This window comes from Anas acuta, chromosome 1 (assembly GCF_963932015.1).
Source record: "Anas acuta chromosome 1, bAnaAcu1.1, whole genome shotgun sequence".
Classification (NCBI taxonomy): domain Eukaryota; kingdom Metazoa; phylum Chordata; class Aves; order Anseriformes; family Anatidae; genus Anas; species Anas acuta.
Genome location: NC_088979.1, coordinates 1,976,061 through 1,988,006, shown reverse-complemented (window position 1 = coordinate 1,988,006; position 11,946 = coordinate 1,976,061). Strand labels below are relative to the sequence as shown.

At 62.2% G+C, this 11,946-nt stretch overlaps 1 protein-coding gene across 1 annotated transcript in view; it reads left to right on the top strand.

Annotated features, from left to right (window-relative positions):
• The first annotated feature begins 234 nt into the window (after positions 1-234).
• Positions 235-11,946, top strand: part of ARHGEF17 (Rho guanine nucleotide exchange factor 17) — a 37,208-nt gene continuing 25,496 nt past the window's right edge. The window contains exon 1 of the mRNA XM_068689885.1: positions 235-3,138. Within this exon, the coding sequence (XP_068545986.1) occupies positions 262-3,138 (2,877 nt within the window). The 5' untranslated portion in view covers positions 235-261. The remainder of the gene's footprint in view (positions 3,139-11,946) is intronic.

The following is an 11,946-nucleotide window of genomic DNA, read 5'->3' as shown; positions in this document are numbered from 1 at the left end:
GTTTATTCGAACGCAACAAATAAAAAAAAAAAGAAGGGGGCGAGGGAAAAAAAAAAAAAAAAAAAGAGGGAGGGAGGGAAAAAAAGGAAGGAATAAAAAAAAAAAAGGAGAGAAAACAAAGCGGGCGTGATGAAGCCCGCTGGCAGCCCGGGAGGAGCGGGGCCGGGCGGTGCCTGCGGCGGGGGGCAGCGGGGCCGGGGCTGCCGGCGGGGCCGGGGGGCGGGCGGAGGGGAGGCGGCGGGGAGGGGGGGGGGGGACACAATGGCGGAGGGGGGCAGCGGCCGGGTTTCTTCCTCCTCCTCTTCTTCCTCGTCTCCCTGCCGCTGCTCTTCTTCCTCGTCTTTTTTTTCCCCGGGCGGCCAAGTTTTTGGTGCGCGCGGCTTGGCCCCGTCGGTTCGGCAGCTCTCGCTGCGTTTCGGCCGCTCCGAGCCCCCGGGCCCGGCCCATGCGGGGCCGCCGCAGCCTCCTCCTCCTCCTCCTCCTCCTCCTCCTCCTCCTCCACCTCCTCCTCTTCCTCCTCCTCCTCCTCCTCCGCCGCCGCCTCGGGGGCCGGCGCTGAGCGCGGAGCCGCGCTGGCCCAGCGTCCCGGCGATGCGCAAACTCTTCGGCGAAAACGGGCGGCAGCCCCCGGGGACCGGCAACGGGATCGGCACCGGCAACGGCACCGGCAACGGCATCGGGACCTCCGACGGCACCGCCAAAGCCAACGGCACCGGCAACGCTCGGGGAACGCCGCCTCCGCCACCTCCCCGCAGCCGCGTCCCGCACCCGGCGCTGCGGGCGCCCCGCGGGGCTGCGCCGGGGCTCGGCCCGCATTCCTGGCATAGCTCGGCTCGCCCGGCCTCCTCCTCCTCCTCCTCCTCTTCTTCTCCTTCCTCTTCCTCGCCCCGCAGCCGGGGTTCTCCGGGCAGCGAGGGCGAGGGGTTGCTGCGAGCCCCCAACCGCCAAGGGGACGGCGAGGGCCCGAGCAAGTTGGGGAGCCGCCAACCGCTCGCCCCCGCGGCCCCCGTGGTGGCCAGGGTGGCCAAGGTGAGCATCCTGCCCTTCGGTAGCCCCGCCGGGAGCCGCTACTCCAGCACGGAGACGCTGAAGGAAGAGGAGCAGCCGGGCAGCTGTTGGGTCCTCCACGGCGGCCGCCGCTCGCCCGGTTTCGGGCCGAGCGATGGGGTGGCTTGGGGACAACCCCAAACCCGTGGGAGGCCCAAGGTGGCACCGGGCACGGCCAAGGCGAGGCCGGATTTGGGGAGCGAGGGCCCGCAGCTGGTGGGGGAGCGGGCCGAGCACCGCAAGTCCTTGTCCAACCCCGACATCGCCACCGAGACGCTGACGCTCCTCAGCTTCCTCAAGTCGGACCTGTCGGAGCTGAAAGTGAAGAAGAAAGGGGTGAGGATCGGCCTGGCCGAGGGGGGCTGCGATGTCGGCCCCCCGCCGGCCGGCCCCCGGGACCGCGGCGCCGCTCAGCCCCCCAGCCGCTGGGCGCCGGGCGAGCGGCCAACGCTGAAGGACCTGACGGCCACGCTGCGCCGCGCCAAATCCTTCACCTGCTCCGAGAAATCGGGGACGCGCCGGCTTTTCCTGCAGAGCACCATGAAGCAGAGCTCCTCCGAGCTCCTCCTGGCCACCGCCGGTAGCCACGAGGCGGCGGCTCCGGCGGGCGGCGGGCGGCGGGGGGACGAGGACGCGCTGCCCGTGGTCATCCAGGACCAGTACATCCAGGAGGCCAGGCAGGTCTTCGAGAAGATCAGCAGGATGGGTTCCCAGCAGGATTACGGCTTGGCGGCCGAGCAGAAGGACAGCGGAGGTGTGGAGGGCGTCGGGGAGGTGGCACCCGCCATGGGGACGGACGTGGCCCTTCGGGGACAGGCGGAGAGCACGCGGAGGTTGAAGGAAGCGGAGGTGGAGAATTTCTCTCGAAGGAAATCCGTGGAGGAGCTGTTGGGGCACGAGTCGAGCGTGACGGACGAGGGCATCGTCACCGAGCCGGAGCCGGGGCCTCCTGGGGTGGCCTTGGGGGACTTGCACGAGGCCGTGGCCGCCTGGCAGCTGCCTGATGCCACTGAGACTGCAACCGAGCCGCCTCTGCCCCCGGCTCAAGCCATGGCACTGGAAGACGTCCCCGTGGCCACCAAAGCCCAAGCACCCTTGGAGGCCCCGAGCACCCCCAGCAGCTTGCGGCGCCGGCGGAAATTCCCCTCGGTGGGTGCCAACGGGGCCGAGAGCGGCATCGGGGAGGGCAGCGGCGAGCCCTACCGCTCCCTGAGCGACCCCATGCCCCACCGGCGCTGCCCGGTGGCGGAGGAGGCGAAGAATTTCTCCGTCGACAGCAACCTGTTGGGTTCGCTGAGCGCCAAGGGGGGCATCCCCCAACCCGCGGCCATGGCGCTGGCCGGCAGCGCGGGCAGCGACCTTTCCCTGGGCAGCGACGGGCTGCGGGATTACAGCAGCCTCATCCAGACCATCGTCAGCCAGCCCGGCGCCATGGACAAAGTCATCGACGAGAAGGGCAACGGCAAAACCATCAAGAAGAAGTCGCTGAGCGACCCCAGCCGGCGCGGCGAGCTGGCCGCCGGCGCCTTCGAGGGTCCCGGTGAAGCCATCAGCGAGCTGGAGGGCAGCATCCCGCCGTCCAGCAGCGAGCCCATCCTCTCGGAGCAGAGATCCCCACCGGCGCGTCCCCAAGGACACCAAGGTTACGGCTTCGACCCCAAGCTCGCCGAGGTGCTGTCCCCCCGCGGCGCCCGGCGCAGCTCCAAGAAGCGCTCCAGCCGCGCGTCCCACCAGGAGAACCAACCCCCACCGGTGCCCCCCGGCCTCTCCAGGGTGGCCCGCCCGGCCACCAAGCACGTGCGCCACACCAGCGAGCCCGCCACCTTCGTCCCCATTTCGGTCCCCGAGCCGCACGCCGCCCACCATGCCCACCTCCCCGTGCCGGATGCCACCCGCCTGCCCCTCAAGACCTTCCCTGCCCCGCAGCCGCCGTCGCTGGAGGATGTCACCAAGCGGTACATGCTGGCCCTCAACTCCGGTGACACGTCCCCCGGTCCCGGGGACGGACCCCGCTCTTCGCCCGCGACGCCCACCGCCCCCGAGCCCGCCCGGTGCCCTCGGCAGAGCGACCCCAGGAGCAAGCCCCAAGTGGTAAGTGCCCTTCTCACCCCAAAACCCCGGGGTTTGGCTTTGTGGGGACTGTCCCCCCTTGGGTGGCGGGGGTTGTTTTGGGGTCCCCTCCCCACCGCGTGGCCCTTTTGGGACCAAAGTTTTCCCGTTGGCGCTGCTGGATGGCCCAGAGCAGGGGCCGGCCCTTCCTGGTGCTGAGGGTGGTCCTTGTGGGATCCACCCCCAGAAGTAGGTGATTTTGGGGTGGAAACCAAGCAATTTCTGGGTCAAACAGCACCAAAAACATCCGGGGAAGGCAGCTCTCCTGCCTTCCTGGTGCATTTCCCAGCGATGCTCTATGGGGTTCCCAGAAACAGGTGTGCTCTGGACCGGCCAGGGCTGATTTTCTGCCTGAAACACTGAACCAGAAGTTGTTTTTTCTATGGCAGGGGGCTTAATTTATATATTTTTTAAATATATTCCTGATATTCTGCCCTGCTGGAGCAAACCAGCACTTTCTGACCCCAAAAGTGCCGTGTCTTGCAGTTGTTCCCCGTGTAAATGTGCTGAACGAGAGCAAGTGTGGTTTTTTTCCCCTAAAACTTTTCAGTTCAAGGCTCGTGGTGACCAAGCTGAGGTTTATGGCTTACCAGAAAAGTGCACGTTAAAAACTAAGGGAAAAGGGGAAAAAAGTGTCTGTAAAGGTTTTATTACCACGTTTAATTAATGCTGCTCCCGGCGGGCTCAGGGGGACTTTTTTTGGGGGGAAAAAAGGCGTTCTTCTTTCCCCGGGGGTCCGCTTTGGGGTCGCCGGCTTTGGGGTCTTCCCTGCTCGCCGGTGCAAGCGGGGACACGGGAGCACAGATGGGGGGAACGAAGCTGCTGGAAAAGCGATGCCACGCTCGCAAGCGCCGCCGCCGCCTCCCGCGCCCACCGGGCTTTTAATAACTCAGCACGAGTCCCCGTGGGCTGACATCCCCGCGCGGCGCCAGGGCGAAGCCCAGAAATACCCACGGGGGGCCAAATCCCATTTCGGTGGTGATTTATGGTGGCCAGGAGGCCGGGATTGTGCGAATCCCCTGCAAAGCCTCCGGCCGCCCAAGGAGAAGCGCCCGGGCATCGTAACCCTTCCTGGCCGGGCTGAGATGTGGAGCAGGGAGATTTATCCCGTGGCGCACGTGCGTGCACAAAATTCGGGTGTTTTCCCCATCTTCATCCCCGAGCAGCAACAAATTGAATGTTTTGGGGTCCTGGTGGGTTTTTTTGGAGCGGGATCCCCTCTCCAAGCACCTGAGTTGGCCCGGTGTCCTGTGGATCTTGGTGGCACTGCGATAAGGGCTGTGATAAGGGATTGGGGACTCGACCCCACTGCTGTGATGGAGCATCTTGGCCACGGCATCTCCCCAACGTCTTCTCAGCAAATCCCAAAGGGATGGTTTGGCCCCGGGAGGGCAAAGCACTGGATGGGATGCTCCATCCCCATGGTGCCGGGGTTGGAGGGCTCCCCGCATCCCCCTAGACATGGGGGGACACCAGGGGATGTAGGATTTGCTGATCCCACTGCGGTCCCACAGATCTCTCCGTGCCACGGCCCCGCGCTGGGATGGAGCAGCGCCGGCTTTGATCCGTGCCCTAGGGCGAGGGTGGGCGATAACTCCCCGGCCCCTTATCAGCACCCATTTTCTGCATAACCCACCCTTTTCCGTGCAGTCGGGTGGGCTCTGCCCTCACCATCCCCCTGCCCCCTTCTCCAGCAGTTGGAAAGGAAAGGAGAGGAGAAAACCCAACCCCGGTGTCTGGGTGGGTGCTGGGTGCCGCGTCACGTCCCAGCCCCGCAGATGGGTGCGGGTGGTTGCAGGCTGGGTTATTTTCCCAGCCCCAGGCTGCCGAAATAGCAGCTCGGCCGGCTCGCAGCTGCAAGGCGCCCTCTTTTTTTTTTTTGCACGCTCGTTTGCACAAAAAAAAAATTTTGGTGTGGAGTCGGTCGACGCCTCCGGCGCCGTTTGGAGGGAAGAGGAGCTGGAAGGGGGCAAAATCCTGGGATAAAATCCACGCCGGGGGCGAGGAGGGGACCCCAGCACCCCGACTGCTTCGTCTTCTTCCCAAACGTCCCTTTTATCCATCGCTGCTGCAGCCGTCCAAGAGCGAGGAGCTTCGGGGAGATGCGGGAAGAGCATCCCCGGAAAGGGGTTTGGGGTAAATTTTGGGGTAATTTCGCCCTGGTTTTGGCCAACGATGTCATGGAGCAAGCGCCTGGTGGGGCGAGGGTCTGGCTCTCAGGGGAGTGATTGATGGTTTGTGAGGGACTTGGAGATCTCGGGGCAAAAAGCGTGCCAAAAGGCGTCAAAAAAAAAAAAAAAAAGCATCAAGCGTGGCGATTCCTGGCACAGCTGCTCGGGAGCATCCGAACCGATTTTGGGCTCATTTGAGGCGGATTTTCCCCCAGCCTACCAACTCCAGCACCAGTCACGAGCAACTGGGAGCCCAGTTTGGCTCAGCATCACCTTGGGAGCACGGGACACGGAGGGGCCGGACCCCCCGGCGGATGCTCCTCACCTTGCCTGAACCCGCCGGACTCGGCACCGAGGGGGCGAATTTCTCCTTTTAAGGGCAAGGCTGCAGCCGTATCTTTGAATCTCTCTCCTGCCTTCGGCTTCCTTTGTGCCGCAGCCATAAGAGAACTTAAACCCGTATTTTATTTCCCCTTTGATTTATTGGAGAGCGGAGCTGGGATGTTTTACTTCAGATGGCACCAGCTGTGGCCGGGGGGGGGCCGAGGGGGACCGAGTTGCTCTCGTTACAGGGCAGAGCACCAAAGGCCGGATATAACCTGGGAGCGAGCAGAGATTTACGCGCTCCTGGACCTTCGGAGAAGAAATTATCTTTATTTTTTTATTTATTTCCCCCTGCCTGGGCTCTGGCTTGCGGCAGCAGCATGAGGCTGGTCCTCTGCTCGGTGACATTGTCGCCGCTCCGTGGGGACTTGGGGGCATCTGAAGCGCCGTGCCATCTGTGCGTCCTGGTCTCCATCTCCAGGGAGTAACAGCGGGGTCTGGCAGTCCTGCGGCGTTATTCCCATGAGATATCCTCCCGGTTTGCAGCTCTGCCTGCTCCCGGCTCATTAGGGCTTGCACTTAACGAACCTAACGCTCTCCTCCTGTTGAGGGCTGGATGCACGAGTGCTCCCCGCGGTGCCCGGCGGAGGTGAGGATGCTGGCACCGTGCGGGGACAATGAGGTCCCCAGGTGGCCAGAAGCACCAAATAAACCCACCCCTGTGCTCCCAGTGGGCTCAGCACCCACTTTAATCCACTCTGGGTTTGATGCTCACCATCCAGGATCCCCCTCGAGCTATTTCGGCAGTGCTGCAGGCTCGGCACACCGCGCGCTCCACCATTCCCAACACCACCAGCTTTGTTTTTTTTATTTTTCCCCCAACTTATTTACCATATGCAGAGCAAGGAGAGGGCACAGACATCCAAAACCCCAAGCAAAACACGGACCAAACCCCTCCGGCTGCTCTCAGCACGGCAAAACCTTTACCCAAACACCCCCCCCACCCGGGCTCCTTGCTGCACCGGTGATTCGGAGCGGGGCAGCGCCGCTGTGCCGGCGTTTTCCCGAGCTGCGTGTGCCGGCGGGTGGCTGTAACGTGCTGTTCTCCCTCGGCAGCAGGACTGTTTGTCCTGGGAGCCTTCCAGCGATTCTCCGTGGGGCCGGAGCCGGCCAAGGCGTCCCTGGTGCCGGAGAGCTCCTCCGGCCGCGCTCGAAACCTGGGCGCAAAGTTTTTATCCCCCCTGTGCCGTGCAGGACAGCAAAACCTTTTCACAGCGTGGAGGATGCAGGAAGAAATGCTGCTTTCAAGGCAGAAAGAAAGAAAAAAAAATGCATGAAAAGGAGAAGAAAAAAGGAGTTTTTTTGGCTCGGCCGAGCCCGGCGGCATCCCGTGCGCCACCGGGACGGGTGGCACACGTGTGCGCACAGCCATGCGCACGCATGTGCGGCGCCCCGGGGGGGTGGAAAATGAGGTCTGCTCGCTGCCACGCTTCTGTTTGTTGACTTCGCAGCCGTCGGATTAAACAGGAAAATATCGACTTCAATACAGCACCTCGCAGGACCGGACAAGTCATGGGAACGTGGCCCCGGAGCGGCCCGGCCGCTGCCTTCCCCACCTGCTGCTCCCCACCATGGATGGGGTGGAGGGAGCCAAAAACGCTGATTTTTTCCCCCAAAAGTGGAGAGGGGGCAGATTTGGGGGTGGCGGACGGGGATGCGTGGTGTAAAGGTGGTTGCATTGGGGTTTCGGTGGTTGGAGCATCCTTTGGTTTTGGTACACCCCCTCGGGAGCATCCTCATCCTCGCCTTTTTTCTGGGTGCAGGGACGAGGTGTGAAGGTGGTACTGGGGGAAAAAAAAAAGCAGGGATTTGCAGAAAAAAACACAAAAAGTCCTCTGGACGTTGTCCCACCGGTAACATTTCTTCCCTGAAGTTGGGCACCGGGCACCCGTTCGTCCCCCTGCTCCCTTTCCCCCACCTCCCTCCTCGCCGATCTCCATAGAAACCAGGTTTTGGGCCACGGCTGGGAGTTTTCACGGGTTTTGGCGTTTCTGGAAATCTATAATTACACGGCCGGGGTGGGAGGGGGGGGGTGGGTGAATCTCTGCTTTCTTCTCCCCAGCGCCAAGGGCTCGCCCGAAATCTTATCCTGGCTCTTTTCCAGGGGAAACTGAGGCACGGGAAGGGCCAACACGGGGCCGTGCAGCCCCCTGGCATCCCACCCTATGGCTAATAGGATCGAGCCCCATATTCCCCACCAGCAAACCCTAACGAAGCATCCCTAACGAGGAGGCAGCGAGCTTCGGGCTATTTTTACCCCCGCAGCCGATATTCCCGTGGCCGTGTGGTTTTGGGATGGCGAAGGGAGCCGTATTTTGGGATTGCTGCGGTTGGTTTGTGCCTGTGCCAGCAGCTGTAGGGACACCAGCTCGGGAAGGGTGGCTCGTCACCCTTTGGGGACACCAGCATAGAAGGATCTGTAGGGTCTGGGGGTTTTGGGGACATTTGGGGTTTAGGATGTGCATTTGGGGGTTCGGAAGTGCTGACCCGGAGACCAGAGGGCACTTCTGGGGTCACCCCCTCCTCGTTGTCCCTCGTCCCCCGTGCACAGCGCAGACCCATCACTCCCACCCTATTTGCACCCTGCCGGTTGCAGCTCAGCAGCGCCTGCGCTCCCTGTAATTAAAGCCTGTAATTAATTAGGAAAAGAACTCGGAAGGGTGATGGATGACAGCTCTCGGGCTGGGTTGCAGCCACCCCTTGTGCCTGAAGGATGAAAGGGGGCCCAGGATCCGGCCCCGGAGCGAGAGGGTTAGCTCCAGGCTGGGCCCCGTGCCGGGGGCTGGCCTTGGCCCACGGCCGCGCACCCAAAGGTCAGGCTCCTGGCACGAAGCCCCGGTTCTGCAGAAAGGGTGGGAGGCTGGGCCGGGCGGGGGCTCCGCTTCCAGCCTCGCCCAGCAGCCCCCGACCCCGTGCAGGTGTTTAGGGACACGTGTAGGGGGGCACGGGGACGTCCCCTGGTGCTGGGGGGGCATGGAGATGGGGGCATCCTCGGTGCTGGGGTGCACAGGGGGGTGCAAACCCTGGTTTGCACGTGCAAGGGGGGATTTGTGGTGCTGGTTTGCACATGCAAGGGTGCACGAGGACTTCCCTGGTGTTGGGGTGCACATGCAGGGGTGCACGGGGACATCCCCATGTCTGTGCCAAGGAAGTCTCCTGGGCATCTGCTCGTTTTTGAGACCCAACATCTGCCCCAAGCCCGATCCACCTTGAGCTCTTCGTCCTCCTCGAGCCCCACCACCTGCCCAGCACAGCCCCACCACCATAGGCAGCACCCGGCCGATCCCAATTACACCAGTGTAGCGCCAGCCTTGGAGTCCAGTCAGGGACTTCTCCTAAATTCGGGTGCAAGAGGAGGTTTCTGGTTCGTTCACCAGCTTGTGGGTGGAGAAGGTGGTGTCACTGCATAAGGTGTGATGGGAGCTTCCTTCCTTCCTTCCTTCCTTCCTTCCTTCCTTCCTTCCTTCCTTCCTTCCTTCCTTCCTTCCTTCCTTCCTTCCTTCCTTCCTCCTATCCATGTCCATCAATCTCCATCCACCTGGCTCCATCCATCCTATTCATCCACTCATCCATCTCTATCCATCCATCTCCATCCACTTATCTCCATCTGTACATACATCTCTGTGCATCCATCTCCATCCATCCATCCATCCATCCATCCATCCATCCATCCATCCATCCATCCATCCATCCATCCATCCATCTTCATCTCCATCCTTATCCATCTCCATCTATCTCCATCATCTCCATCTCCATCCCCATTTCCATCCCCATCTCCATCCCCTTCTCCATCCCCATCTCCATCCATCTCCACTCTTTTCCCCCGTCCATCCATCTCTACCCATCTTCATCCTTATCCATCTCCATCCTTCTTCATCCATCCATCCATCCAGACATCTCCTTCTCCACCCATCCATCCATCAGTTCATCTCCATCCATTCATCTTTATCCATCCAGCTATTTCCATCCATCCATCCATCCATCCATCCATCCATCCATCCATCCATCCATCCATCCATCCATCCATCCATCCCTCCATCCCTCCATCCCTCCATCCCTCCATCCCTCCATCCATCCCCCCATCTCCCCCATCTCCCCCCACCTCCCTCCCTTACCCCATCCCACCACCCCCGGCCCCTCCATGCCCCACGCAGAGCATCCACGCTCCACCTTCCCCAACCCCAAAAGCTGAAGGCACCAAGCCCAGCGTGCAGAGCCAGACCCACAGGAGCTCTGATTTCCACCGTGCTCTTTCCAGCCCAGGACGTGTCCGGAGAAGAACACGGGTCGCTTCCACCCCCGCTCCCCCCCAGCCCGGCTCTTTTTAAAGCTCCGATGTTTGGTCCCGGTGGGGCTGTTTCTCCGGGCTCTCTCGGTTTCCATGGCGAGGATGGGTGAGGAATTTCAAAGGGAAAGGCTCCAGTAAATGAACTCTCTCTATAAATAGCGTGTTTGCTTTTGGGTCTTTGGGAACCGCGGCCCGGCCAATCGGAGGGAGAGCGAAAATCAGCATCTGGGTAAAAATATTCCAGCGGCTCGCTGGTGCTGGAGGAGAGGGCGCAGAGCTGCTCACCTTCTGGTGCCCAGCCTCCCAGTCCTTGTCCACGCCAGCTACTGGGACCAGTCACCCCATGGCTGTGGCCAGGAGCAGCACAAACCCCAAACTGTGTCCCCCCAGAAGTCTTACACCGATACCCATACTCGTTTTAAGTTGAATCCTAACAATTTTAGGGCTGGGGGTGATGCTGAGGGATCAGACTGGGGAGACCTCTCCATCCTGCCCCTGCGCCCCGATGCTCGTCCCTTTTTGGGAACCAGGGGGTGACACCGGTGACATCCGAGCCACCACGGGACCCCACAAGGACTTGGCATCGGGGCAGGGATGCGCTGGAGCAGGGACATCCGCGGCGCTGAGTGGTGGCATCACCCATCAGGTCCCTCCTGGAAGGAGCCGTGGGACCAACAGGAGGCTGGCAGCGGGACCGGCGAGGGGACAGCGGTGGGATGGCCGGGGGGGGGGGACAACCCAGCAGCGTGGCTCGAGCAGGACTGGTTAATATTTCCCTGGCAGGGCCGTGGGGTTGCTATTTGTGACCGCACGTTCCCCGGCCCGCTGGTACTCTCCAAAGAAAACAAGCAGGGAGTTGTTTGCATGGGAAGATTGGCATCTCCCGGCCCGGGATATGGTTTCCTGCTTTTTTTAGCCGGGATAGCAGGAGACTCGCCGGCCTGCCCTGATTTGGCATCCTTCTCCTTGCTTTTTTTTTTTTTTTTTTAAATTCTTTATTATTTTTTTTTTTAACGGGTTTCATCCTGACCCCCCCCGGCAGCGATCCTGTCGCTATCGGTCGGGGACGGCACGCAGCAGGAGCCGGTGCCGTGCACAGGGCAGGGGACACGGGACGGGACGGGACCCGGCGGTGCTTTTCGCTCTCGTTTTTCGGTTGCCCCAAAGCCCCGCTGCGATGGGATGTAGATGGCTCAGAGCCTCGGGGACCAGAGACGGGGGCCGCCCCCCGGCCGCCCGCACCCGACGCAGGTCAGTAGATGCCTCAGCATCCTTTTGTCCCCCTCCCCTCACCCAATGATGTGACAATGACACGCCGGGGAAGGCGTCACCTCTCGCCCCGCCGTGACGCGGCGCGTGCTGTGGGCGGTCTCGTGCTCCCCCCCCCAAATTCCTCCCCCACCACCCCCCCAGCACCATCTCCCCGCCGTGGCCCTGCTGTGCCAGGGGACCTGGTGTGGGCTGGGGGGCTGGGGGTGGCCGCGGGGCGCGGGTGGTGCTGGGGGTGGTGGCAGGAGGGGTTCAGCTGAGGGCTTCTCTTGGTGGATGTTGGGGCATGGTTGGGGCAGGGGGACACGTGTGAGGCTGGGGTAGGGGCAGGGCAAGGGCTGCTTGGGGCTTTGGGGTGTCCGTCAGGTCCTGGTGGCTCCTGGGTGCCCACCAGCTCTTGGGTGATCATCGGGCCCTGGTGGCTCCTTGGTGCCCATCAACTTCTGGGTGCCCATCAGCTCTTGGGTGTCCATGGACACCTAGCAGCTTCTGGGTGCCCATCAGCTCTGGGGTGCCCATCAGCTCCTGGGTACGCATCAGCTCCTGGTGGCCCTTGGGTGCCCATCAGTTTCTGGGTGCCCATCAGCTCTTGGGTGTCCATGGACACCTAGCGGCTTCTGGGTGCCCATCAGCTCCAGGGTGCCCATCAGCTCCTGGTGACTTTTGGATGTTCATCAG